The sequence below is a fragment of the Simochromis diagramma genome, unplaced genomic scaffold, assembly GCF_900408965.1.
Source record: "Simochromis diagramma unplaced genomic scaffold, fSimDia1.1 OVJJ01000602.1, whole genome shotgun sequence".
In the NCBI taxonomy this organism is placed as follows: domain Eukaryota; kingdom Metazoa; phylum Chordata; class Actinopteri; order Cichliformes; family Cichlidae; genus Simochromis; species Simochromis diagramma.
The window spans coordinates 6226549-6254329 of record NW_024387040.1 but is presented as its reverse complement, the minus strand read 5'-3'; the positions used below and the strand labels follow the sequence as shown (position 1 = coordinate 6254329).

Genomic DNA, 27781 nt, shown 5'->3' with positions numbered 1-27781 from the left:
TACATCACCTGTTTTGTCCCAGACTGAGCAAACGACAAAATTAAAAACAGACGGGACCATTTTTATGCTGTTTATTACGTCTTTTGAACACTCTAATAGACTCTTCTAAATTATTACACCTGAAGACAATCTCCCCTCCATAAAAACAGTATTAAGAGCATGACATTAAATTTTCACAGCACTGCCTTTATCATCCGTTTTCTTCACTCTCGTACAGGAAGGGGGAGGGAAAGAAAAAGAGGGGGGGGGGAAGCATTGTGAGTTAAAGACCACCATAGAAATGTAAGCAGCACAAAGCACCAACGATTTAATACCAGAGCCACTTGTTCTGAATATTATCAAGAAATCCATGAAAATAATAATAATTAAAAAAAAAAAAAAAAAAAAAAGATCTCAGGCTAGTTGAGCAGTCAGGAAGAAGCTTCTGCTGCGCTGTAGTTTTCCATCTTTAATAGTTTGATAGACAATCTCTTGATAATATCAGTCACAACTGACTTCAGCGTTTTCAAACCATTTTCTGTACAGCTACGAGGCTCTGCTCATGCGGCCTCCATTCTTGTAAAGTGAGAAAGATCCCATTAACGATATCTAAGCATGGAGATACTGTAGTTCTGCGTTGGAATATCAAGTAAAACATTTAGGTACTCAGGATTTTTTTGCTTTTTTTTCCATATTTAAGTGGCTAAACTGGAAAAGTGGATGTCTTAACACTAGTTTTACATACAGACATTAAAAAAAAAAAAAAAAAACTATATCCTTAAAAACCGTGACAGTTTCTCACAACCAACAATAATGTGATACCGTTACTTGAGGTGCTCATACATGGAGATTCAGGTCATGATTACATCACACCTGGTGTTACGTTTCTGAATGAACATCAGCACATAGTTTCATACTGTACAATGTAGGCATTCACTTATGTTATACTTGATTAAAATCAGCTACGGTAAGGTCACTTGAAACTACACACAATATCAACTAATGGGCATTTTATGCAGGAGATTTAAAAAGAAAAAAAAAAAAAAGGTCAGACAATGACATTTTCAGCCTGCGTCACCAGGAAATGCTCTTCCCTATAAGGAAGGACATCCCAAAACATCGCTCACTAATCACTTAACTGACGCGCATGCAAAGCTTTAACCAAATACGTCGCAGCGGAGAAGTGGAAAGCACAGGATAAAGACAAGAATAAAAGAAGGTTTGGGGGGGAGCGGTTACTAAACCTTTGGTAGACAAAAAAAAAAAAAAAAAAAAGCCAAACAAAACAAACAAACAAAAAAAATATAAATAAAATTGTGAAGGCACATTTTTAAATCCCTTCCTCAATTCTTCAAACTGGGGCACGTTGCGTTGGCGTTGCGTAATATTGCAGGATGCTTACAGAACTGAAAGTTAGGGAGGGCATTTTTGCCAAGAGTGATTCAAAGTGTAGGGAAATGCTGTTTCACGTAGAGCAAAACGGCAGCTGTACGACAAACAGCCACTGATCTGGGTATAATAAAGGAAATGTGACAGAATTCATATGACCCACATACTGATCTAGTGACTGAAAATGAAGCACAAACAGGCACTAATTGTCCCTTTAACATCGTGACATAAAAATAGTTTGGGACCCAAAAAACCAAAATCACTCAAGCCATGCTGACACTTTAAACCACACATTCAGAAATCCCTCCAGAAGCAGTGCACTCCTGGAATGTTTTTCTTTTCCCGCCTTAAACGTTTAAATAAGACATAATCCGACTTCAATTCAGATTTCAAGTGGTGCAGTGCAGGTTTAAAATTGGCGCTTGCACTTTTCACCCATCATAAACCAAACTGAAAGCCGATTGTTTCACTGTTTAGAATTCATCTTATACAAGTCCAGGACAGAGGAAAGTCTGCTCACAGCTCTCTGTATGAATAGCTCAGTCAATCACCTGGGGAATGGAGGGAGGGAAAAAAAGGTTCACACCCATGTTTTGTGTTCTTTGTAGCATGACTGAATTTTTTTTTTTCATGCTTGGATTAACTAGACCTCCAGAACCCTCCCATCTCAACTCCTTTAGTCTCTGCTATGATATAGCAACAATTTCCCTGCCTGGGTATGCGATTCCAGATACTCTTATCCAATGGAAAAAAGTCTCAGTCTCCTCCTTTGCTCCAGATTCACCTCTTTTTTTCTTTTAAATGTCCGTTGTCCCCCTTTCCTCCTCCTTCCTCTCTCTCCCTGTACTCGGGTCCAACTGGCCACAGCTGGAGAACTCATCATCGCAGGCATCGTGATCGTGATCATCATCATCGTGATCGGCGTCTCCCGGAGCACACTGCTGAAGCGGCTCCCCGCCAACACTGCTGCAGCTTTGATTGCAGGCAGCACGCAGCGGCACTAGCTGCCGCACAACATTCAACAACTACTTGGTCCACTTTCACTCAAAAACAGCCATTCACTAGAAGTCCTTCACTGTAAATATAAACCATGTGTGCTGCTGAAAGCATTCAGACATACGGACATTGAACATACATTTGGTAAAACCAGCTTAATGTCCCAAAGTTTGACTGCACGTACATTTAAAGCAGCTCTTAGGATACATTAATCAAAAGAAAACAAGCACTTTCTTTATCATTTCTTCAGCATAAGGAATTGTTCTCCGACAACCCCAGTGCTGGCTTAAGCTCGACGTGTACGCTTTGCAACCACACAAACGCGACCCCTAAGTAACCCTCAACTCCTCCATTCCCTCCAGTGATCACCACATCATCACAGGGAGCAGTGACATCATCCCTCCCAGCCCTCCATTTCTCCTCAGAGCTCCGGCAAACCAGCACTGTATATATTTTTGGAAGCCGCGCAGCTCACCCTGGCTCACCTCACTGCCGTCCATCTCCATCCCCTTTGGCAACACTGAAGACACATCTGCTGTCACCCACACACTGGGCCGGGGGTGGAGGAGAGACCCAGGAGGGAAAAATACTTTGAGTCTTCACATGACCTTTATATGCAAAGATAAACTCCCCATCACCCCTGTGGACTGTCTCTCCCTCTCCTGTCAGAGCTAGGCGGAAGGTGTTAGGACACTATTCGGTTTGTGCGCGTCCATGCAAAGTTAGAGGATTTAAAATCCCTATCTACGCTGCCTCGGTTTTGTAACATTCACGTGATACAGATACAGCAATATGTGAGACAAGCAATACTGTTGTACAAAGGAAGACCACTATATAGAGAGTTTGACCTTTTACAATAAGAGGAAACCTTGAAATCCTTAAAAAAAAAAGAAAAAAGAAAATGCACAGTGTGATATTCCAATCTCTACAACATTGATCATTACAGAATTGTATCAATAAATATATTTTGGTCACTTCATTTTTATTCGGGATTAGCAGAAGTTGTGTATTAGTTTGTCCACAGCCACAAACAGCGCCTTAAGACAGACAAAAAGAAATAAGCTGAAATGTAGACCTATAGGCTCGGCTCGGCTCTCGAGTTCGCTAACATCTGAAAGAAAATGCCTCAGTCAGGTGTTGGTTGTATAATGTGTAAAGTTAAAAAAAAAAACAAATCACATTTTTAAAAGAAACCGTTAAAAAGATTATATATTATCAACAACATCAACAACAACAAAAAAAGGAAAAGAAAACTAAATGCAATAGATATCAAGGTGGAAATAACCATGGCATTGCCTATGACCTAGCACATCTGGATAATTTAAAATAGGCAACCAAGAGGTCTGTAGTTACTCTCAGGAGTCCACCTTCTTGCCGTCTCCCTCCTCAATGTCTCTCCCATGCTTTTTTACCCCACACCTCCTCTTGGAATGCTCACAAATCTGTGACAAATCACATATCATTTAAGTCCTGATGATGTGTTAAGTCTTCAGGCTTGGAGCTGAAATGTTAGTGTGTGTTCTCGTGTAAGTATCTGTATTATATGTTGATGAAAATAATGTGTAGAGGTGTGTGTGTGTGCGTGCATCACTGTGTGAGACAGATGGATCAGGAAGCAGCCAGGGCTTTAATCAGGTACAGTTTGTCTCCCTGCTCACTGGTGAAGATGGGGGCCTTTTTGTAGTGTTCAACAAGCTCTTCCATAGAGTTGAACTTGCGCTGTCCGATGCAGTAAAGGTTGTCCTTCAGCTGCACTTTGAAATGCTTGTTCTTGCTCTGCGCCTTCAGGGAGATGGAAAAGTCGTTTGGCTAAAAATGAAAAGAGAACCGGGGTTACTAACAGTGTTTCAAAGCACCGACACATAACAAGATAAACCAAGGAGAAGGTGGAGGCTACTGACCGATGACTCGCTGTCTCGGATGAGGAAGTCTCCCTCTGTGCCTCTTTGATTGAGCGCCACCTCTGCCTGGTGGCGCGTCACCTTTCCGTAGTACCACTCCTTCCCCGCAAAGCGCCCGCTGCCTGATGGCAAGATGTAGTCGCACTCGGGTGTGGGCGGCCCAGCGAGCCCCGCTTGCGGTTTATGGGAGGTGGAGTCCAGCACAGTGACGTAGTTCTTGGGCACCAAGCCCAGCTGTCCATCCGCTTTGCGGCACTTCCACCACTCCGGGTCATTCTCGGGCTTCTCCACCACCTCCATTACCTCGCCCTTCTCAAAGTTCAGTTCCTCGTCGTTGCCTGAGCTGAACGGGTAGAGCGCCTGAACTGTGTGCAGCACTCTGTTTCCGTTCGCTGTGATGTTCACCACCGCAGCCAGTTTCTCTGTCAGCGATCCGGCAGGGTCGAGTCCGCCCATACCCCCTCCCCCCGCCGTCCCATCCACGTCCTCCGTCACATAGTTGGACGGAAACCAACCTGACCGTCCGCTGTAGCTACCGCGCCACCAGCCGTCGCTGCACTTCTCCATCACCACCACACGTGTTCCCTTCACCAGAGACAGCTCATCCTCACGCTCTGCTGTGTAGCTGAACTTGACCAGGGCGGGAAGGTTGAGGTCATACAGCCTCTCTCCATTATCTGCATTCATATCTGGGTCAGCATTAGGGGCTGGATCTCTCATACCCCCCTTTCTGCTCTTCACTTTCCCAATTCCTAAAAAAAAAAAAAAAATAAAAAAAAATATGACGAATATAGTAAAGATGTTGGCGTTTGCAGGGGAATCATTATCGTCATTCATATTAAAATTGAACCCAGTGAATTCGATCAGAATCTGAAAAGCAGCCGAGACATGCTTATTTGTCTACATTCAAATTTAAAAGTCATCATTTCAATTAAAACAAAAAAAGGCCAGTTCTTTGGAATTTTATTTTCCCCATAATGGTGAGGAACAAGTCTGGAATTTAAAAAAAACAAACACAAAAAACCAAAACTGCACACACTTCCCATTATAAACATGAAAATTTAAGGCAGGAAGAAAAAATCCCAGACAAATACCAGGAAGCAATAATAAGCATTATGGGCTGGGTGGGTGAGTGGGTGGGTAAGCAGGGCTAAACATCATTCCTTTTCAACATTACATTCCCCTAACCCCCCGCTCCACAGTCCAAATCCAAATACATTCTTGGGGATTAGGCCTAGGTGCTGAGGAAACAAGGAAAAAAAAATGCAATGCTGGTGTGCTGGGGGAAAAAAAGTGAGTGGGATGAAAACTTGTTTTGGCATGGACCTATAAACTCTGTGGAAACTAGAAAGAAAGTAAACTGCTGCTACCCAACAGTGGTTAAAAAAAAACAAAACAACAACTAATACTATTTCATTGCTGCTAATCACATTGAACTAATCACCTGCAGCTTGATACAAAAAAAAAAAAAAAAAAAAAAAAAAAAAACTCAGCAGGAGCATCAGAAATATGACGCACAGGGCAGGTAACAATTCTGCAAACTGTGAGCACTGCAAAGAATTCATGAGGAAGGTAAAAATAAAAATAAAAATTCAATGCAATGCTGTATGTCATGTGAGGACAGATAAACAATAGAACAGAAAGTTAACGATCTTTCTACACTGCAACTGCACTGGATCCACTTTGAATACATTTGGAAGAATAAGTACAATTTCAAACATGTTTTAGTGCAAAGTAATCTCTGTAGGCCACTTGTGATCTTGTGTAACTGAAAGTCACCGTCTTCAGAATGTACTGGTACTTGTTTACATGTATATAAAAGCAACATGTCATATATATTTAATGGGTTATTTTGCAATGTATATTACTAGTCTGGCCCAGCTGAGATTAAACTGGGCTGTATTTTACCTATACAATCAAAGGCTTTTGACTTCCTTGTTCTAGAGTGCTCTTCCCAGTCTCTACCCAGCACCATCACTCGCCAAACACCCCTTCAACCTGACCGGTGTGCGATGATAAGGAGCATATTCATCAACGTGCTATCAACTGTGGGCTATCAGCAAACTAGCTATTCCTTTCTGTATTTGATGCCAACCTAGCCCACACACATTTCCATAGGTGACCACTGGCAAAAGGGCAACAAACGGAGGCTAACGGTAGAACAGTCACCATGCCCGTGAACCTTTTTCCCAGCAATTGTTTTAATCGGCAAGAACTTCCACCTGGCAGCCATTTTGCTACTTAAACAAAGCCCACGTGACGTTACTGTAACCATGACACATCTATGCTCTTACCGATGATGTGACAGTAAACCAGACTGAAGCTAAAACTAACCAGACACTGATATCAGATAGAGCAAGCAGACGAGAGACCCTATTCCTGATTACGTCTGCAAAGCTATTGCTTGCACAATCAAAAGACAGCTGGGTGAAATTATATACTAAGGCAGGGTGTAGTCTCCAGGACGGAGTGGGGAACGTGACTAATGTGTCACAACGCCATACTGAATATCCTTTACCACACATAAATTGCTACTGAAAGGTGTCTCTGACTCAAGGAGAGCAGACAAATTTCACGGTAGTGCTCAGAGTCCAACGTCAAATTGCTTCCAGGTAGACCCTGTTATTAGTCACACCACTGTACATAACTACAGACTCCAGACAGGGTGTTAAGAGCTGATGTCTGTAGGTGGAGGTTAAGTGCTGCGCAGATGCTAGTTATGCATCTGTGCAGTCTTTAGGACTTGAAGGCAAAATGTCAAACAACAACAACAACAACAAAAAAAATTGTTTTTTCTTACAAAAAACAAATGTTTCCACAGCATAAATCCACTAGTCTAAGTTTTTAAATATGCATAAACATCACAGACCAAAATCTAGATTTCCAACAGCCAAAGCATCTGCAATTCTTGGAAACAAACAAACAAACAAACAAAGAGTGATTATGCAGGTGCAGGCTCCGGGGTGTGCCTTTGCACAGTTGGAAATGGCCTAGTTAGCTCCATACAAAGGTTAAAGGTGAACTCTGTATAAATAATGCGTCTTTTACCTCCGACTGACACCGGAGACAACTTATTTTTGAGTTTTTATCTCTTTGGCCAGCCAACAGTCCTTATCAGTGTCCCTGTCACAGTTTTTATTTGGCACTTCCTGCTCCGCTCACATGAACACTTTGCATTAAAAAAAAAAAAAAAAAAAAAAAACGGAGCCACTAAATTTGACTAGATGCTTAATCTGTAGTAGTAGGAAGTTCAGATTTGCCTGTATGGCTACAGGTAGACAATACCAGAAGACAAAAGAAAAGAAAATTGAAGGCACCTGCTTCTCTAAGGGCCCATCTGTAATGCTGCTGTAGGTCGATTACAAAAATGTACGTGGCTGTGTAGAATAGGGCTCTGAGCACAATCTCTGAACCTTTTAATATGTCGAACTCAACAAGGTATGTGCAGAGTAGTAAAGGCACAGTAACAAGCACGTACAAGTGGTAACAGCAAACAAACAACAAACAAAGTGTGTAGAGGCATTTTGAAACCTGCAGAAATTCCAGATTATCATGGCACAGATAAGAGGTAGCTGGGTTTAGTGTCTTTTTTATGAAGTAATGGTAACACATTACATAAGTGACGTACGTTGGGGCAGTAACAGGACAGTCTGAGGTTAAGCACTGCTGGATTATATGAGGGCTGAAGCTGGAAATCTTTCATCTGACCAACAGCCCACTGCAACAACTAGTAATGAAACCTTTGCCACAAAATGACCCACATGACGAGAAGCAGAATCCTTCAACTGCAGACATGAGACAGAGTAAAGCAGCAATGAATCTTAAAACCCCAAAACAAGTCAGTGCTTTCACCTCTGGTTCCCTGTGAAAAATCAATGACTGCTGAAATACGGCTTGTGTTTACCGCAAGCTTCAGACAAACGTTTTACTATCCGGTTGTTCAGTGATGACGCGACGAATCCTACTTCCGGGTCTAAAGTAGTCTGCGTTTAATATGGATTTTGTGTTGTTAACATGTTTAATGTTATGTATTTTCTTCTATTTGATCTCAAAAAGCTCCTAAAACAGTCAGTGATCACTGTTGACCTCCCTCGGCTTTTATTACCACTAATCATTTATTTAAGCTCAGTTTTTAAAACCTTAGGATGTAACTACAGCCCAGCCCATGCAGCAGTATATGAATGACTAACCTCGTATTGTGGATGGATTATCTCAGTTGTTCTCCTGGCTGAAGTTTGGTCCTTTTACAGCATCCTGCCATGCGATTACATTTGTTCCTGACCACCAAGAACACTCACGTTAACTTTTATCGAGTGGAAAAAAAGTTAGCTTGTTTATATTATGCTAACATAGCTGTGTCGCTAGCGGTCACGTAGCACATCATTATATACCAGCTAGCCCAACTTCAGTAACCCTACAAACGTCACTGCTGTTTAGTTTTCAGTCTTCATTTATGCTGGAAGTGACAGCAGAGCTGTATGTTTTAATTTGTTTCCAAAACCCCACAGTTAGGACATGCTATATTGTATTTAGATAGAAGCTAGCGAGCTAACTCCCTGCTAACTTCTAACTCCGTTAAATGTCATAAATTCAGTTTTCATGGATGGCTGGATGTTAAACTCAATTGTTACACCTGGTAGAGCAGAACACTGATCGTTTTATTAAAGATTAAAGACTTTAGACAGTTTTTCAACTCTCAGTAATGCCATATAGTGATCGTGTGATATATGGACCTGCAGCGGAGTTTAGACCCAGACACGGCTAGTGACGTCAGACTGAACAATCTGATAGGAAATATTTTAGAACTCACGAGTCGCTAATTGAGGTTACAGAAAGTCTCAAAGCCATTTAACACAATCACAATCGAACACAAGACCTCACCGATTGTGCCGTCATTCAGCTGCAGTTGCAGAGTTTATGACCTCAAATTTGGATTTTCTTTCTAGTGACAGCATTTACACAAATGCCATTTTGCCAAAGAAAACAAACTAATTCTCCATATTTTATGCAATAATCCAACAAACCTATTGAAACACCTATTGGTTTTATTTCTCGTGGGACAACGTCCAAGCTGGCCTACAAAAAGAAAACGGTGTTTTTGGCTACAGATACATGTACTCTGAAAAAAGCAGATTTAAATGTAGAAAGCTAAAAATAAACACCATCTCACCACCTACAGAGCAGTTTCCGCTCATTGCTGACACCTGAACTTAACCTAAAATTCTGCCCTCACGGTGCATGTGTACATGCAGTGTGGGATTTTCAGCTTCCCCAAAAACCCACAAACCCCACCGTTACTCTATTGCTACCAGAAAAAGGATAACAAGAGAAATGAAAAAGAACTTTGCTTTGGAAATTTTTCTCTCATTTGACGTCACATGCTTTTTCCTGTGTATTTCCTTAGAGGAGGACACAGAGGAAGGAACTCATATTGCAACAGATGGCAGTAAATAACAATGATTAAGACCATGACTTAGTTGGTAACCACCTCTGAAACAGTTGCTTTTTTGGGGGTTTATAGATGAGGTACACTCAGCAGGAGGAGAAGAAAGTGCTGGGGAGTTTGCTCAGCTACCAGTGGTAGACAGGAACTAGTTTTGTTTTTCAACTGTGGCCTCCCTACACTGGCTGGCTGTCCCATTGTCTGCTAGGACCCTTTCGACCTCCTGGCTTCCCTCCATTTCACGACTCTTCCTCTGCGGACGACAACACCCCGCGTCAGGCTGTCTGACAGTGCCTGAACACACTCCTGCTTTGGCATTTTGAGTCCTCCTGCTCTAATCACAGTCATATTCTCAACTGCACTTCTGCTCATGTTCCCTAAATTATCACGCAAACTACACTTATGTCATGTGGTGACAACACAGAGCCTCAGAAAGTGCTCTATAGATTCACAGCAATGCAAACTCAGACAATATATGTACCGCAAAACAGCCACACTCAGTCGTATGGTTTATGTGCCAAATATAACGACAGCCATGTGTAGTTCAAAAATCAAACAAGCTAAAGGAAAGACACACAAGAGTGAGTTGGCTGTTCTTCAGTGGAGACGACCGGGGCTACCTTTTAAGACTACAGCTTCAATAAAGCTGCCAACGCGGTTGAAACGCAGGAAACGTGCAAACTTCTTTCAACTTCAGCTGTTCGAGACATCAAAAGCAAGCAGGCAGCCATCGATCTCTGTGACGGAGCAGCGCTCGGAGAGAAATACTCCTCTGTTCTTTACGCATCTGGACAGCACACCGCTACAGTCAGGCGCTACAGGAAAATTATTTGGTTAACATATGTAATCACAAAAAACCCCAAAACAAAGAAAACTGCACAGTAACTTTAAAACTCGTTTTCACTTTCTCTTCACCTTTACTCAGGTGACCTAAATTTAAATTGCATTTTGCTGATGCTGTAAATCATGTGTGCTCCCCCCCCAAATACAAACACGTCAGTTCAATTAAAAAGAAAAAAGAAAAAGATTTCCATAACCACTTCTTTTACATGATTGCTATTTGGACACGCCAATAAAGCAACGAGTGTCATGATACTGGCATGCTGCACAAACAAACGATAGATATTCAATTGTGGGCAGCAAACAGGGGGGCAAAGAGACGCTCTACTGAGAGCTAATATTTATATTCCTTCAGCCACCAGTTTGTCAAAATGTTATTCAGCATCATTTTGACAAAGTCTAAAACAAAACTTTTTCTATGTGCCAGCCCCCCTGCATTTTAACTAAACCAAATAAGTAACTCACAATAGATATACAGTCTGGTTTACTTGTTCCTTTTGGATTTCTGAGTTTTGGATTATCATAAACAAACCCTTTAAGTGATCTTTTGACTGTACTCTACAGACCAAATTGTGGTTATTCACTGGGAAAAAAAATCTGTACATTATTCTATAATAAAATCAACCATCTATAGTAGACAATATAATTCAATTGACAAGGCAGGGGGAGGGCGTTGTTAATGTCGGCAATGTTTCAACAGGTCCAGACCCTTGCTCACTTCCTCTTAAGCAATTCTTAATGGAAGAATATACAGGAAAACAAAGACGAGTAAATGTCTTTTCACAGGAGAACAACATCTGAAGGCCTGAGTAAACTTGACAACTCCCCTGCCAAACTTCTAATTATGATTACGTCTTTTGCCTTTTTGGTCAGGGAAGAGCGATCAGTGGTTTTGGAGAAAAGCCGGACTTTGAAATGAGGGAGCGTGCGACAGATAGATCCCCCCCCCCATATGATTCAACTTCCTTCTAACTTCTTGCTTCCTCTCTGGCTTCACTTCTCCAAATGCTCAGAGAGAAATGTGGCTCAAATTAGAGTTTCCGCTCGCTGGGGAGGCTGAGAAACAGGAAAACAGAGGGAGGGGAGAGAGACAGAGAGAGAGACTAACAGCTCTCAGTTTACACAAGCAAAACATTTGTTAGCTCATCTCTGTGTTGTTTTCATCCCCATACTCTGGATCCTTCAGACAGCAAGCAGACTAGTCAGTGGACACACACACACACACACACACACACACAGAAAGATAGACAGAGACAGGCGATATCACTCAGCAGTTACAAGGTGAGATTACAGCAAGCGTGTGTGCCGAAGCCTTTTGAAAACGAGTGTCAGCGTGGCTGTAAAATATCCTCATCCCACAGAGCTGTCCATGTAGCGACATTCCTCTGATAACCGAGTGAGGTGCGGGAGATGGGAACCCGGGTCCCATCAATCAGCAAAGACCCCTTCCTCCTCTTCACTACAATGACTACAGTGTTCTACATAAGCACCCTGCGTCCCTTCAACTGTAGCCCATGACAGGAGGTGGGGTGGACGGTGGGGGAAGAGACCCTCCTAGAATGAGTGGGGGCACCCTTAGGTTAGCATAAGAGAAAACACACACTGGCTATATATTAAGATATTCCTAAACAGGGTAGGGGTCTTCAAGCCTGATAAAGTAATACACCTAGCTCACTGGGACTAATAGTAGAAAGAACTGGAGTGGGATTACTGTGTGTATGCATGTGTGTTCAACAGAAAGAGGCAGAGAACGATTGCTGAGGCAATTACAGGCTTCGGCTCAGCAGAAGGCTTTTCAAAAGCATATCCACCCAGTCTTTGCAGCTGCTCACACACACACACACACACACACACACACACACACACACACACACACACACACACACACACACACACACACACACACACACACACACACACACACACACACACACACACACACACACACACACACAAAAAAGCTGTTAAGACACCCTTTCACCCTCTCTTTACCAGCACAACATGTTAGCACAGAAATCAGTTTCCACCAGTTCCAATTATGACACATTTACTTGGTTAACTTGAAGATAAAACTAACCAGTGTGAGAAATCACAAAGGGAAAATGAAAAAGAAAGAAGATTTGACAATTGCCGCTGCACAGCTAGAGAGAGAAAGAGAGCGCGAGAGTGAGAGGAGGAAAAAAAAAAAAAAAAAAAGCCACTCAAACTTCAGACAAAACATTTCCGGACAACTTGTAAAACAACAAATGAGTCATACTTGCTTTAAAAGCAGCTTAAAAAGACTAGAAATGTAGAAAACTCACGAAAGAAATGTTTGAATAGGTTAGCCATGTCCATTTTGGGCTTGCCGTCTCTCTCTCTCTCCTTCCCGGCCCCTGCTCTCTTCCCACTGCAGCTGTAGAGTTATTCCATGTGAACACCCAGAGAGCTGGGAGGATTTTAGAGCAGGGCAGCCCACTTGTGACCATGTGGTCAGGCTTAGCCAATGAGAGTGTGGGATATAGAGGCCTTCAGTCCAGCTATGGAAGGCAGAGCACAGAGGCCTCATGGAGAGGGGAAGAAGAAGGGGGGGTTGACACTTATACGCGCAGAGAAAGAAAAGGGAAAGACAAGGAATAAAGAAAGTGAAGGAGTAATTTCCTCAACATATAGAAGCAGGAGGGTAGTGTCCTTAAAAAAATTATATATGGATCTGTGAGGACATGGCAGCAGCTGAGTGAGTCAGTGAACACTCAGTGTCACATGACTGCAGTTGTTGGGAGAAACACTCATAACTTTACAACAAACACAGGAAACATGAGTACTAAAACACACACACACGGATCATACCATCACACATTCTTTCGAATGATGACACTGCTCCACACCCAGCAACGGACCTGGCTAAGAAAAGAAGAAGGGAAAAAAAGAAAAGAAAAAAAAAGGTTTTCCCTCCCACATATTATTGAAGAGTCAGCCCTAAAGTTCACAGCTAAAATGCTTTAAATCTACTTAATAAATAATTAAAAACAAGAAAAAGTGAAAGTTATACATTTACAACCTTTCTATTGCTATATTTGTGTTTCATAAAGTTTGGTTTATGGTTAGACCACATTTGCTCATGTTTTACTGAGTTGTATGTGTAAGTGAGAAATAGCTGGAGTTGCCATTGCTGCAGCTGTTCATGTGAACCATTTGATCAACGGATGTACCGACAGGTGGGATGTTACGGGGAAGCTCGTCGCTGTGGTGCATGACAACCACACACACACACACACACTACAGACAACAGAGCACAGACAGGCAAATAAACCTATAAAAGCCTAGGACATGAAGACTGAGGAGACCTAAACTGCAGCAGTAAAAATAAATAAATAAATAAAAATTTACATGCCATAAACAGAAAAATAACAGGAGAAAAAAGGGAAATCCCTGCTTATTTAAGTGAGCAAAAACAGAAAAGAAATGAGCCGCACATTAAAAACTAGAGAGGCTGCTTCCTGCCCTTACATGATTTTTCATTACGAGAGCATTTGAGCTGACAGGCTCATCTAACCACAGCACTCAGGCACACACTAACAGGAAGACACATTTCACGTGTCCAACAGATAAGGGTTTTGCAAACATTTGTAATGTATACACTTATGACACACTTCTGGTTAGAAGGACGGAGAATAGCCCCATTTTTTTCTAAACTTTCGGGAGGAAAAACACCTTTCAGACAAAGGGTTTCCTCGCAGAGATCCTCCTACTCAACAGCACGCTGACACTGCCACATCACCAATAAACAAAACTGCTTAAAAAGTACCCTTTTTCCCCCTGCAATTTGATGTTATGCAGATAAATAGCAGACGATGAGTAGTGTACACCTAATGGATTAGCGTAAACTGACAACAGCTATGCCATTACGCTTTAATTAGGATAATGATGGCATGTGGTTCAAACAGTTTGGAGTTCAATGTTTAAAAAAAGCTTCTGACACTAAAGACAAGGCATAAAAAACTAGGTAATTTATGAAAAGAGAAATCACAAACAAACTGTGTTACTATGGTGCAGATAGAGGAGAAAACACCTGTGCTGTATCAATTCAAGACAAGATAAAAGGATTAGGTGCTGCTCATACAGAAACTAGAAATTGCCCAATTTACCTCCACCTAACACACATCAACAGGAGAAAACATCAATTGTATTGGCATTTAAAAATAGAGATCACCGCCTTACCAGAGTAAATGCTTCAAAATACACAATCGTGCATCAGACAACGCTCCAAGAAACTAAAGTTTCAAACTAAAGTGCACAGTGAGATGAAAATCGCTCTCTGCATTTCAACCAATCACATATCAGCCTGCGACCATTCTCCTGTGGTGACTTTCACAAGATTCATCACACGCCACAACAATGTGGTCAGACACGTATTGTAGCTGGCCTAGATAAACGTGCTCTGTAATGCCACCCTTCTTTTTCTTTTTTAAAGCATGCAAAACACAGAGCACATCAACCAACAGTCAAAGATGCTGCAAGGCATCAAACATGCGCAAATATTTCATAAAACATCCTCAAAGCTTTACCGGGAAATGGTGAGATCCTCCATAACACTAAACAAATTTGTGGAGAAGAGTGTTAACTTTAATACAGCTTCAAGTCAAAGTCAGGAAATCATAACTACTTTTTACCTAGTGTGTCTTTGAGATTCTTGACTATAGATGCTTTCCTGGCACTGTTTTTCCTTTCCACATAGTTGGACGGCACAAAGCCTGTTTTGTTGGTGGCATTTCGAACCCTCCACCAGGACTTTGAGTCATCGAGAAGCCAGAGACGCTCGTTTTTCTTGATGTCCAGCTCCTGGTCCTGCTGGGCCATGTAGTCAAATTTGGCGATGACAATCACCTCTTCCGTCATCTTGCACTAGGAACACTGAGAGAGAGCAAGGAGAGACATGAGAGTGACCAAAGCGTATATTCTACCTCACAAACTCTTTGAATCCTTTTAAACATTAAAACATTTTCAAAATAGTGTCATCGAGAATAGTGTTATCTCATGAGCAGCAGTAGCAGTTACTTATTTACACTTATACCAAGCCTTCATATCTTGCCCAAGTATGGATTATGAGCATCTGTTTCCTGTATCTGCTAACACTTGAGACGCATGTCCAGACTGTGGTGTTTGCTCATGTAGAATGATTATTTAGAAGACACAGCAGACGTAAATTTAGAAGCCGTTTAGAAACAGGCAGCCGTACCTGTACTGCATCAAAGCTGAGAACTTCAAGGGCTCTGACAATTCTGCTGACCTAGAAAAAGAACAAGAACGATGCGAGATAATTACTACTTGCTTCTTCTTAAAACTCTTCTCTGCAGATTTGTCGATATTACCAGGAAACTTCCTCTTTTATACAGTGTTGGCTCTTGATTTTTAAATAAAACGAACCCAGTGTGTTTACAACATTGTCTTTGTAGTGCACCAATGCCAAGATACAGATGATGTTATTAAACTATATTAGCAGAAGGCCAGCCAACATTTCCACAGTTTAGTCTCTTCAGATATAATTTCCCTCCACTAATTGTATTCTTTTAATAACAGTCATAACTGACTATTCACAATGACGGTGTACAAACGAAGCCTTCATACATTTACACAGGTGGTTAGGAGCAATGCTAAACTACCAAACTCTCTTTTCTTTTAGGCATCAAATGTGAAGCGAGAAATCAGAACGATGGTAAAGATTACTGCAACAGGGAAGCAAAAAAAGAGAGAGGCACTGTGCGTCAGAAATGTGGGTACGTCAGTGAGCGAGGCTCTCAGCGAGCACCAGTGATGAAGGATATTATTTTAAATTTAGCACTGGCCTATAAATATTCAAAACTGTGCGCAGCGCCAATGCAAATGTTCAGCTTATATGAACAGCGATGTTTGCGATCATTCATAGGTTCCCTGAGCTATCTAAAATTATGATTTTGGAAGACTGTGATCCACTGTGAAGACTTCATGTTCAACAATGAGCACATTCACAACAGCTGGTCTCATGACCCCTGCAGCCATCAGCACAATCAGAATATGCTAGATTAATACAGCAGATACTTGGGTCAACAGTGAGGGAGTGGGGCACCACTGAAGCATCTGCTTAGCTGCTCTGATGTCACGAGAGTGGATGGAGTTTCACCTTCACCCCCCCGCCCCAAAAACTCCCGACTGACTCCAGGGACCAGACACTGACCTCGTTGATAGAGAGCTCTTGGTTTTTATTTGAAGCAGCAGCAGTGTCTAAGTTTCCTTCTACAGCTGGCCTTGAGATACGCCTAAACCTGATCTTAGGCAAACACAAGCAGAAGCTGCAGAGCTAAGTTTCAGCATGGTTAAGAAAGAGGAGGCGGAAAAAAAACAAAACAACACAAAACACAAAAAGAACAAATATTAAAAAAAAAAAAAAGGAGGTCTGGGGAGATCTTAGCAGACTAAAAAAAAAAGAACAGAAGACAGTTAAAGCAACATGAGATGATGCTGCCACATTAAGACTACAACAAGTTTAGAGTCAGAAACTAAGAGGTGTGATTAAAAAAAAATTATTTGTGTAACATAGTTTCCATAAAATGCTGGGTGGGTGGGGGGCACCTGTGGTTTAAGCTTTCCACATATGGGGTGTTGTCTTAATTTGCAAAAAAACTAATAAATAAATGAAAAAAAATCATTTGGGTGTATAATGTGGTTTTATCTCATGGCTTGTTATTGCATGCTCCTTTTCCATCCTTAATTAAATTAATGAACACTGCGAGACATGTTAGGGAGTGGCACAAAAAAAACAAAGAGCTGATTTACTCTTCTCCAGAGCCTCCTTCACCCAAGACAAAAGCAACAATCTCTCCACTCCCTGGGCTGGGCTGGATAACTGTCTGCCAAAACAGGAATACAAGTGTGTATATGCGCTCCTCCTCCATTTACAACATCCCACCCTTACTATAGTTTTTCCATTTTACACTCTCCCTAGTATTTCATGACCAAATCGCAAGTGCACAGCTATTCCTCCCATTTTCAGAAAACACGCTGCAACCCATCACCCCCCACATCTAAGATGGCTAAGCACTAAGTGCACATTAACACCACAGTGACTTGCGATGCGAATGTGAGGGAGGATCAAAAAGTTAAGCGACAGATGCCCTGAGCTAGTCATGCAGCTGCATACTGAGCCGAGACCAGTCGCCTTGCCCCAAAGCGCTACGCGAGAGGTCAGACGGGTCAAACTGCTCAAACGGTGTCGCATTAACATCAACTGTGGATCTCCACTTACCCTGCTGCCAGGCAGAATTAACAGGTAAGCCCAATCCGCCAGCAGCACATAACACGCATCGATCTTATTGACTTTGTGACTAAATGTTTTCACATTTATCTAACTCACAGCTTTAAAAACAAAACAAAACAACAAAAAAAGGACTCCTCTTAAATTATAAAATACAGTAGAATAGCCCTTTATTGTCATCGTACATGTACAACAAAATTGTAGTTCGGGAGCACTGTGCTGCTGTATACGTTCATATTTGCCGCCATCTTGCAAGCATCTTGCATTTGTGAGACAAAAATTAGGTTAACTAACCAAAAAACGTGAAAAAAACTGTCTTTCCATTTAGAGTTGAGATGAATTAACATATGCAGAATCACCTGTAGTTGGAGGATTTTGCAAGACAAGTAAAAATAAAAAACAAAACAAAAAAAACATATTCACTGATGATTCACAGTGATGTGGAGGAGAAAAGAGGCCAACCAATAACAGCAGCAACAACAAAAACCACTACGAGGGCAAGGGCTGCTGATGTGGAAATGTTCAGTGGACAAGATTATCAAATGCGATGATGTCATGACTCAATGCTCCCAGACAAATAGCCTGTGACCTTTATAATGAGTAAGTAGTAGAAGTATAGATGTTTTGAAGAAACCAAGCACTGGGAAAAATAACGTGGGTGCCAAACATAAAGCAAAAACACGATCTTTACAGACAAGCTTTGTGGTCATCAATGAGGGCACCGAGACTGCATGAAATGGTTGGAGAAGTAGCCAGATCTGGTGGTCTGTGGTAAGTGCAGGGTTTTCCCTGCTCGTGGTAGCTCTACTATTCCTCCCTCGTAACATTCAAAACCAGACTGCTGTCAATAAAAAAACAAACAAAAAAAAAAAAAAAACATCTTTAATATTCTGCCTTGAAACAGAATAAAAACCTGTGTTCTAGTAGCTTCTTTACTGAGAGCTTTTCCAACACGTTATTATCAGTATCATCTGCTTTAAAGGCTGAATTATAATTTAGATTAATCAAGTAATATCTGACAAAGTATCGGAAAATATTAGAAACATCCGGGGCAGTTTTTACACAAAACAACCAGCTGAGTGTACGCTGAAACGCTGTCACTTCACAGCTAACAGCTCAAGATTGAACTCAGTGTGGGGGTATTACCACAAGTGGAATGTGTGTTTATAAAGAAAGTGGGCCTATTTATGTCGTGCTAATGTGCAGAATTATAAACCAAGCGGTTAGTCTGGCTCAACGTTATCTAATGTCACGCCAGGCTAGTGACAGATCAAGCAGTGTTAATACAAGTCAACCACTCGTGTTCTCAAGAGTACCAACTCTAGTCACAACTGTTTCCCATCAGCAATGTAAAACTAACCCAAATGGCATCACTGGGGTACTGAACACAGGTCAGCGATCCTTTATTTAGAGTCATCAGAAAATACCTTTCTGTTACACAAAATTTGACGAGGCTCAAGTGACGGCGTAAACCACAAACCGCAATAACTGCAAATTAGCAGTGTAATGAAGATGCACAGTGCAACTTTGTCAGTTATTGTATTACAATAAAACAACACTGACATGAATTCACCACATCCTGCAATCTACAGCTACTGCCATAACCTCTCGAGTCTTTGCATGAGAAAAGGGGGGAGAAAAAAAAAAAGCACACAAGTGAAGAGCCAGTCAAAGAGCACTCCTAGTGGACTCTTAGTGGAATGCATTTTATAGAGATGCTGTCCTGGAGACAAGCATGAGTAGAAAATAGCCAGAGCTGCACTGACGTCATTTTTTGTCCTTTTACAAGTCATATGAGAAGTTATTTGTTAAACAAAATGAACAAACAAACAAGAAAACCTCACAACAGTTGGATATTGTATCAGCTAAACAAGCCAAAAAGAACAACTATGGATCCTTGTCTATCTTCACTGTGTGGGCATACAGTGTATCACTGCTCGGCAAGACTGCTGAGGCACTGAGACAGCAGCAGCATGAGCTCACAGAGGCAGACAGAGTAACCTAATCCCTGTGACAGCCTGCTAAAATCACAGGGCTCTGCTGCCTTCTGGAATGTGCTCTTTCTGCTCGCTGCTCACTCAGCCCCTCTGGCACTGCTACACTTCCTCCTTCCACCAAAATGTGCATTTTAGATACAGGGAAGGTCTGATTCACAAACTGACAGCACAGGATGGCGATGGGCCGATTAAGACATGTTTGCGCTTCTCTTCACACTGAACCACAGCAGCTGAAATCCCATGAGACTGCAGCTCATCCCAGATGTCCCAGTTTCTCTCTAAACAAAACAGAAGCACAGCAGCAAAGGGTCATGGGAGACTTGGCAGGCCAGCTGTGAGACAGGAAGTGTGGACACAAGGGTGACCGGATGATGGGAAAGTGATGCAAGCTGACAGAGAGCAGGCTTGACCCTCTTCGAGTTTAGATGAGTTCAGATAACTTATCTTTGCACTGATGCTTGTAATGTACCTTGTTAAAGAGATCAAAGATGAACTGCTGGACTAGTTTAAACTTTAGCACCAAGAGAGATCACATGATTTCCCACTTTAGAAAACTGTATTGTTCCAGCATCACATTAAAATTGAATTAGTGGGCCTCTAGTGTTTTGGGTTAAGCATATAGGCTAAGCTACATTCATGACTGTGTGAAAGCAGTTGGTTATCCACCCCTCGGGATCACCCTCAGCAGTTGGGAATGGCCTAAAATAGACCGTGGCTCATGTCCTTTGAGAACTGTCAGAGATTTACTCTCATAGCAACGACCAACAGCAAAAGTTTCAAGCTTTCTTTTAGACTAACTTCACATCAAAAGCCCCACTCTACACTCTAAACAAATATGTGAAAGGCCCACATAAACGCCACTGTTTGAAATATGTTGCTTAGCAATTTAGCCTGAAAATCCCATGCAAAAAAAAAAAAAAAAAAAGGAGTAGTGCAATTTTCATAAAAGGCAGTATTTATGTAATTTTGGCAAACTTAATGTCTCAAACACCACAATAAAGAAATTAAATCATAGCCCATGACATTTTCAAATCTATAGCAGACAAACAAACAAACATATTGTCATATAGGCATCCATCCATATTAGAGGATATCCATTGTTGTGTCTGAGAAGAGTATCTGTTCATAAAATTCAAATTAACAAACATTACTCTAAAAATGTTTTCACTTCCTTATTTCACTTCACAGTTTATTATTACAACTGCATATTCACCCTCAGTCTGGTTGTGAACTGTCTAGCCCACAGAAAGACAGTACTGGTGAAGTGACTCCTTTTCTGTGGCTGGAAGAGGGGGACGAGATGTTAAACAGAATGCCAATGTCTGTGTCTAAGCTGCACAGAGATTCACCTGTAATAAAGTCAGTTTTGATTGCTGAATTTTGATTTTTCACAAAGTCTAAATCACTGCCCCAGAAGAGAGCAATCTACCAAGCATTGCTTCAGAGGCTCACACTAACGTTGCTCAAATGAAAAGAGAAGACAAGAAATGTGAAACCAAGACGGTTTTCATGGGTCCTTACAAGTAGGCGTTTGCTAATAAAAGTTAAGAAAAAAAATGCTGAAACCGAGATTGTCAAAATGAAATAAGTTGATCTGTATCAGCCCTGAAAACCTGATCAAAGCTTCCTTATCAGAAATCACAGCAAGTTACATAACCAAAGAGTTTGTAGAAAGCCTATGATGTTGCAAAAAAAGCAAAACATAGAAAAAATGTTACTGTAAAGCCACTTGCAAGACTGCACACAAGTCATGCTTTATCTAATTATAATTAATTATTTATAGTGAATGCACACTCTGCAGCTGGCAGCACGAGGTGATTCACCAGAAGCATGCTTTTATTCCATCCGTAAGCAGATATCTGTCAGAGCTTAATACCTCTGTGGAAGAAAGGATCCATTTCCTTAGACTCAACCTAATTTAGCAGCCTACACCTCTTCATGTACACCCTGAAATTGGCAGCTCTTGTTCTAGCTGGCCTACCCACCAGGTAAAATGATGGCCACATCCAAGAAATCTTGGGTTTAAAGCAACAGTGCATCTGTGATTCTGGAGCTCCAGGGGATTTCCCAATGACTAATCTAAGTTTACAAAGCAGAAGGAACTCCAACACACAGCAGTGCAGTTTAATAAAGCTGCTCTTGGTTTGGTTTTGTGTACTGTCATGGTTCCTAAACCTGCTAGGAGTCAGTATGAACAAAATCTAAATATGGGGAAGTACTGCCATGAAGCAGAAGACCTTGTTATTGTTTCAGTAAAAACCGCAGATTATTTGTAAACTGGACAGTAGTAGATATAAAATAGATAAAGGCTTCATTTTAACTCTTCCTACATCCTCAAAAATGCCATCACAATAGAACTAAACAAGCTACTTGTGGCAGACATTTGAGAAGGACACAAGTTGGAAAAATCGAAAATCTAGGATCTGCAAAAATTCCCATCCTTACATTCTCTGATAGGAGAGAGGGGGGAAAAGAACATTTTCCACAGAAACGCTCATCTCTATACTCCCCAAATCAGTCAACCTACACACATTTCAGTTCATTTTATTTCTTTAGGGTATTATCTGAGAGTAAAATCAATGTTCTCATGCATTTTTAATGAAAGCTGGAGATTGTTTGGCAACTTTTCCATACCCAGGGAAATGGTGTGAAACAGCACTTGTTATATATGTTGCTAACTAGGGCTGCCACAAACGATTATTTTGACAGTCGACTAGTCACCGATTATTTCTGCGATTAGTCAACTAATCAGATCATGCATCCATTGGATGTAAAACATACAGCTTATTGCACCAGCATGCATCTGCTCTTATATAACTATCATTAGCTTACAGCTTGAAGTGTTTAAGGTATGTGCTAACTAAAGAAAAAGACAAGATGATAGTTTATTAAATTTTAATGACATCTGCAGATTGTTTCGGTGGAGTTTAATAAACTCAGCCGTCTGCTCCTTGCTATCTAAAATATAACAGGACACCGGAGTATACTCTCAAGCATCTCACACTTCTGATAATCATTTGTCTGCTTGACGTTTATTCAGCTGTGTAAAAACTATAACTTTATTTCTCAGCCAAACTGATTTACTCAGGAACAAATAAAATACTAAAAATAAAAATAAAAAAAAGCCAAACAATAACATTTTTAAGTTATCTAAGTGACTTATATTAAATGTTTAACCTGAGTAGCGAAAGACGGCGGTGGGTTTGAAAACGATTTGTGTTCTCACAGGCTCGAGTGAGCCTTGAACCCGGCTAGCTATCGAGCTAGTGGGTAACAGATGTCTCAGAAAACGTCGGAGCGCTTTTGAAAATATGTGGTGTCTTGATAAAGTGAGCAGATATTTGAGGTTTACACAGCTACATTCTCGCCTGAAAATATGTTAAACTTTATTTTGTGACCCAAAAAGAATAATAAGAGTAATATTAAAACTAACTAGCTGCCGCCATTGTTGACAAATGCGCTGGGCCGCGCTATGAATTCTGGGACACAGCTTCTTCTTCGGGGTTTAACGGCAGCTGGCATCCTTGTACATGTAGTGCTGCCATCTTCTGTTTCAGTCCGTTATTACACTCTTAAATCCTACTACTTATTCCTGCGTCTTTTGGGATCTTACAAAGCTTCAAACGACGCGTCGACTATTAAATTAGTCGTTGACGATTTTAATAGTCGACGTAATCGTGACTAGTCGACTAATCGTGGCAGCCCTATTGCTAACCCCTTCAAAAGATCCAGCACATTCATTTCAGAGGCAACAACAGATTTTTATAGGGATGGTCAGCTTTTTTTCTACACACAAAAACTAAAGAAATCAAAATAATCTGATTAAGATGCTTAAGTCTGCAACAAAGCCAATATGTCAGCAGTTGCTTGAAGGTCAGTTTCAAGGCGATCAGAAACGCGATAAGAAAAACAAACTGATTCTCAAATGACTGATGAGATTCCTAGGTTGCCGGACTGTTTAATTATTTCATTCTTGCTGTTTGATTTCCCGTGTGATTGCATTCAAGATCTAGCTTGCTTTAATTCAAATATTTTCCATGTTGTCGTTACGGCCAAGAGCGCTATGCCATAAAATTGAACTTTGCTCCTAGGTTTGGGTGTTATAAAATAGTCACAGGAAAATTTCCATCTAATCACTGATCTCTATTTGCTACCAGTGGACCACAGACAACACTGAGAGGTGAGATTATAGACCCAAAAATCTGGTACACAAGAGGTTTTAATTAGAACACTCTCATATACTGGAGCTATATGAGGGTCTAACTGTTTTTTTGGTTTTTTTGCATAACATGTTCATAAAGAACATGACAAGAAAAACGGGTGGTGTGGAAGCCACCCATGAACCATCATTTTCTTGCTCCTACTGAAAGTACTGTAGCAGACTGAGGAAGGTCTGTGGACAGGACTTACTATTGGTTTAATAAATTCACAGAAATGACCTAAGCTTGTGCCTAAAAAGCCTGCTTTCATCATTAAAGACACGCACAGTTCTTTCATTATGACAGTATTGCTTTTTTTGTAATTCAGTGCTACACAACTGCTGTCACAACAATGACAGTCGTAGTTGCACGAGTACGCACATCCTCATTATCACTTTGCCAAACCCACTGAAAGAAAACCCCGAACCATAATGGACTAAGAGAAGAAACACTGAAACTGCACACTTCTCCTACTCGACACGAGGAAGTCAAATCACTTCAAAAGAAAACAAAAAGATGGCAAATACAGCCGGGACAGTACACTTTTACAAAAGTTGGAAAACTTAGTCCAAACAAGAAACAATAACTGTGCACTTCCTTACAACTTTGCTTTAGTAGTTAAGCTGAAATTTATCTTTTTCTCCCCTTTTTTTGGTTTCAGTGTTTTGCTCTTTGCCAGGGCACAGAAAGCAGGAGCTGTTGCTCCGTCATATTCTGTCACAGTTAATGTATACAGAGAACGTCTGTTATTTACTCTTCAAACATCTACATGCATGAGCAGTCGGGCACAAAAAAAGAAAAAAAATGAAAGAGGAAATGGAAGAGAATGTATGCAATAACAGAGATTAAGGCGATAACATGCAAAGAGACAATTGCGGAAAAAAGAAAAAAAAAAAATCCCCATTTCTCAACTTCATAAAAAGTCCAAAAAAAAAAAAAAGAAAGAAAGGTGACTTTATGAACTAGCTTCTGAGCCCTGACGAGGGAAATTTTAGCCATCGTTTTGACTATCGAGAAAAGCGAAGTTGGTATTTTACCCTGGGCTGCGAGGACAGATTTGGCTGCTGGAAGCCACTGGTAGCCAGACACTCGGAAAAGAGGAAAGGGCACAGCCAAACAAAAAAAGGATAACGCCTTCATACGCATACGATTATTCTGTCATAAAATCCAAACAAGAGCACCATTATACTGTGGGATGTATGACTATTACAGGAGTACACAAGGAGTATATCAGAGTGAAGGAACAGTCCTCACTTCTGCACAGAAGCTCATTACATGGCAGCTGACAGGTGCAATTTTTTTAAAATAGGTTGCCTAATTGCAGTTTCCATGCATGCATTTGATTTTCAAATGTAAGCCTTCGAGTACGAAATGCTGATAAGAATGGCATCACCATTTCCTCCTGCAAGCTGTGGATACCCTCTCTGTGACTCCAACTGAGAAGAAAGCAACAGCAGAGCAAATGCCTCTCTCTTCCTCCTCCTCCTCTCACCTCCTTGAAAACTAACTTGTGACAATAATTACAGAGTAATTCTTAACCAGTCGCTAGTATTTGGTTGCAGAGATGTGCAGGCTACTCGCATAAATCGCTCTGATATAATTAATTAATTATAGAAGGCCACACAAACAAAAGCCGCAAGGGCTCACCAGGAGTTATACAGACGAATTGCCCCATTGTGCTTCTAAGAATGACATTTAGTCTGGCTTGGGTTGTGTAAGGTAGAAACAATGTTACGAGATAAACTAAGTGTGCAATTACCCAAAATCTTGCCCAAAACAAGATCTAAGTGATCCAACTAGGAATATGTAGGCTCAAATGCATTTTGCACGTAGTATACAGGTAGGTATTTATCCACAAATTGAGTTTAGATAAAAAAAAACAATTTAACAAACAAAAAAAAAAAAACAATTCATTGTTGTATGTTCTCTAGGGTGAAGATTTTTCCTGCATTTGAAATCTCTGGGACAGAATGTCTTTAGGTTGAGCACTACTGGTCCAAATAAACAGATACCAAGCCAACTGGGTATCACTGGGTGAAGATAGAGGTGATGGACCAGCTATGACTAATTATGGCTACTTGAAGCAAACCCCAATACCAGTGATGCACATCGTGACCACGACCAAGCGAGTTCAACTCAGTACGCAATTAAAAAACGTAATCCTGAGATATAATAAGAAAAAAATAAAGCTGCATTTAAGTATAAACTGTAAATTGGATCAAACGGTTTAACATCACTGTGGCTTCATTTAATTGTCAGTCTTACAAATAGAAGTGTTTACGTGGTGCCCGCTTGAACGAAAAGAAGAATAAAGATGATAAAGATGTGTAGCAGTTTTGGTGGAGTTTTTACCTTATAACCTGAGCTTGACAGCGTGTCACGCTAAAACGGCTAACATTAACCTGGCTAAGAAAATTTCCCCCATATGCTTTTAGTGGTTACAGCCAGACTAACCGTCTGCCAGCTGGATAACAGTATGCTGGCCATGCTGGCATGGACACTAGGTGTTTTTCTCTCTCTCTCCTTTTCTTTTTCAGTCTAGGTTAACGTTTAGCTGTTAGCTTGCGTGAGCTTTAACGCTGGAGAACCGTTAGTGCTGCAGTCTGTATCACAGAGCTTCACCATCAGCGGCAGCTCAGATTCATACCCTGCTCTAGTCATACCAGGTCTTACCTGATTCCTGACGGCCACCTCTTCTTATGTCCTTTTGGAAATATGTTAAAGGGTTACACACAGCAGCCGAAGATGCACAGAAGCGGCATCCAGAATCCTAGCTAAGCAGCCAGGTTTTTTTTTTTCTTTTTTTCCCCACTCCAAGACGCTAGCCTAGCTGACGAGACGCCGTGCCCCGTTGGAATAGCATTTCTGCATCAATGCATGTCATCGCTCAGCAGCACGGCTAAGCTAACTAGCAGCTACACAAGCAGTTCAGACGCTCTCTGGGTCCCGCCTGCTGCCACACGATTGGCTGAGAGAGAATCAGGACTTTGTGATTGGACAAAGACACTGTCCATTAATCCCACTGCAGCTGCTGGTGCTTTGCTTTCCCCTAAGCATTCGTCATGTTTTCGTCTCTGTGAGGGTAAAGAATCGATCGAATCGCTACCATTGATAGACGTGTGTATGAAAAGAGAGATGAAAAGTGAGTCTGGTTATCGCATCACGTTCTGTTTAATGTTTTGGTATCTAAAAGAAAGATACGTAGTGTGTGGGACTTTAGCACAAGACCCAAACTATAATTTAGGCTAGTAAGAAATTGATGTTCTGTACTATACTTGCTAAAATAAAATACATAAAAAGTGCAAGCTTGCCCTTCCGCAAGCATTGCGTTAAATGCTGCCTACGTGTTTTTAGTATATGACAACTGTAGTTTTCTCAGCATTAATAAGCATTTCAAAGAAGTGCCCAGTCATCACCAACCGTGCGATACACAAAACGAATCTACATAAAATAACTCGTCATCCAATCCCATTCGGGCTCCACATGTGAAATGATGATACATCTATTAAACGTGTCTGTGGTGAAGAGACTTGCAGAGTAATTTGGAAGGCTGTGCAACTCGCTGCAGGATGCAATCTGTTTCCTGCTCAAACAGATGGGCCTGCCCTACATGTATTCTGTGATCTGCACCCAAAACTAGACTATAATACTGCATGTATAGTGGATTATAAACTCCATCTAATACTTCTATTCACTTTTTAATATAAATTGGACTGTTTAAAATAAAATATGGCATGGTGGAATGTGTTTTGAGTCACTTTCTTATT

General features: G+C 41.1%; 1 protein-coding gene across 3 annotated transcripts; it reads right to left on the bottom strand.

Moving 5' to 3' along the window:
• Window positions 1–56: 56 nt before the first annotated feature.
• nck1b (NCK adaptor protein 1b) lies at window positions 57–27138 on the bottom strand. 3 transcript variants are annotated; one of them, XM_040044550.1, is made up of 5 exons: window positions 26688–27134; window positions 15767–15817; window positions 15201–15441; window positions 4266–5017; window positions 57–4173 (listed from the first exon to the last, which is right to left on the bottom strand). In XM_040044550.1, the coding sequence occupies exons 3-5, from the start codon at window positions 15424–15426 to the stop codon at window positions 3973–3975; spliced, it is 1179 nt and encodes a 392-aa protein (XP_039900484.1). In that variant the 5' UTR covers window positions 15427–15441; window positions 15767–15817; window positions 26688–27134; the 3' UTR covers window positions 57–3972. The 3 variants fall into 3 exon arrangements, with proteins under 3 accessions (XP_039900484.1, XP_039900485.1, XP_039900486.1); XM_040044551.1 differs by lacking the exon at window positions 15767–15817 and having other exon boundaries at window positions 26688–27138; XM_040044552.1 differs by lacking the exons at window positions 15201–15441; window positions 15767–15817; window positions 26688–27134 and adding an exon at window positions 12852–14727.
• Between the last annotated feature and the right edge of the window lie 643 nt (window positions 27139–27781).

Bases quoted from the DNA above. Each gene is read 5' to 3' on its own strand.
- nck1b (XM_040044551.1), bottom strand. From the start codon at position 15,426: ATGACGGAAGAGGTGATTGTCATCGCCAAATTTGACTACATGGCCCAG. The intron at 5,018-15,200 runs GTAAAAAGTAGT...TTTTTTTTTTAG, and splicing joins GAATCTCAAAGACACACTAG to GAATTGGGAAAGTGAAGAGC. The intron at 4,174-4,265 runs GTCAGTAGCCTC...TTTCATTTTTAG, and splicing joins TCCGAGACAGCGAGTCATCG to CCAAACGACTTTTCCATCTC.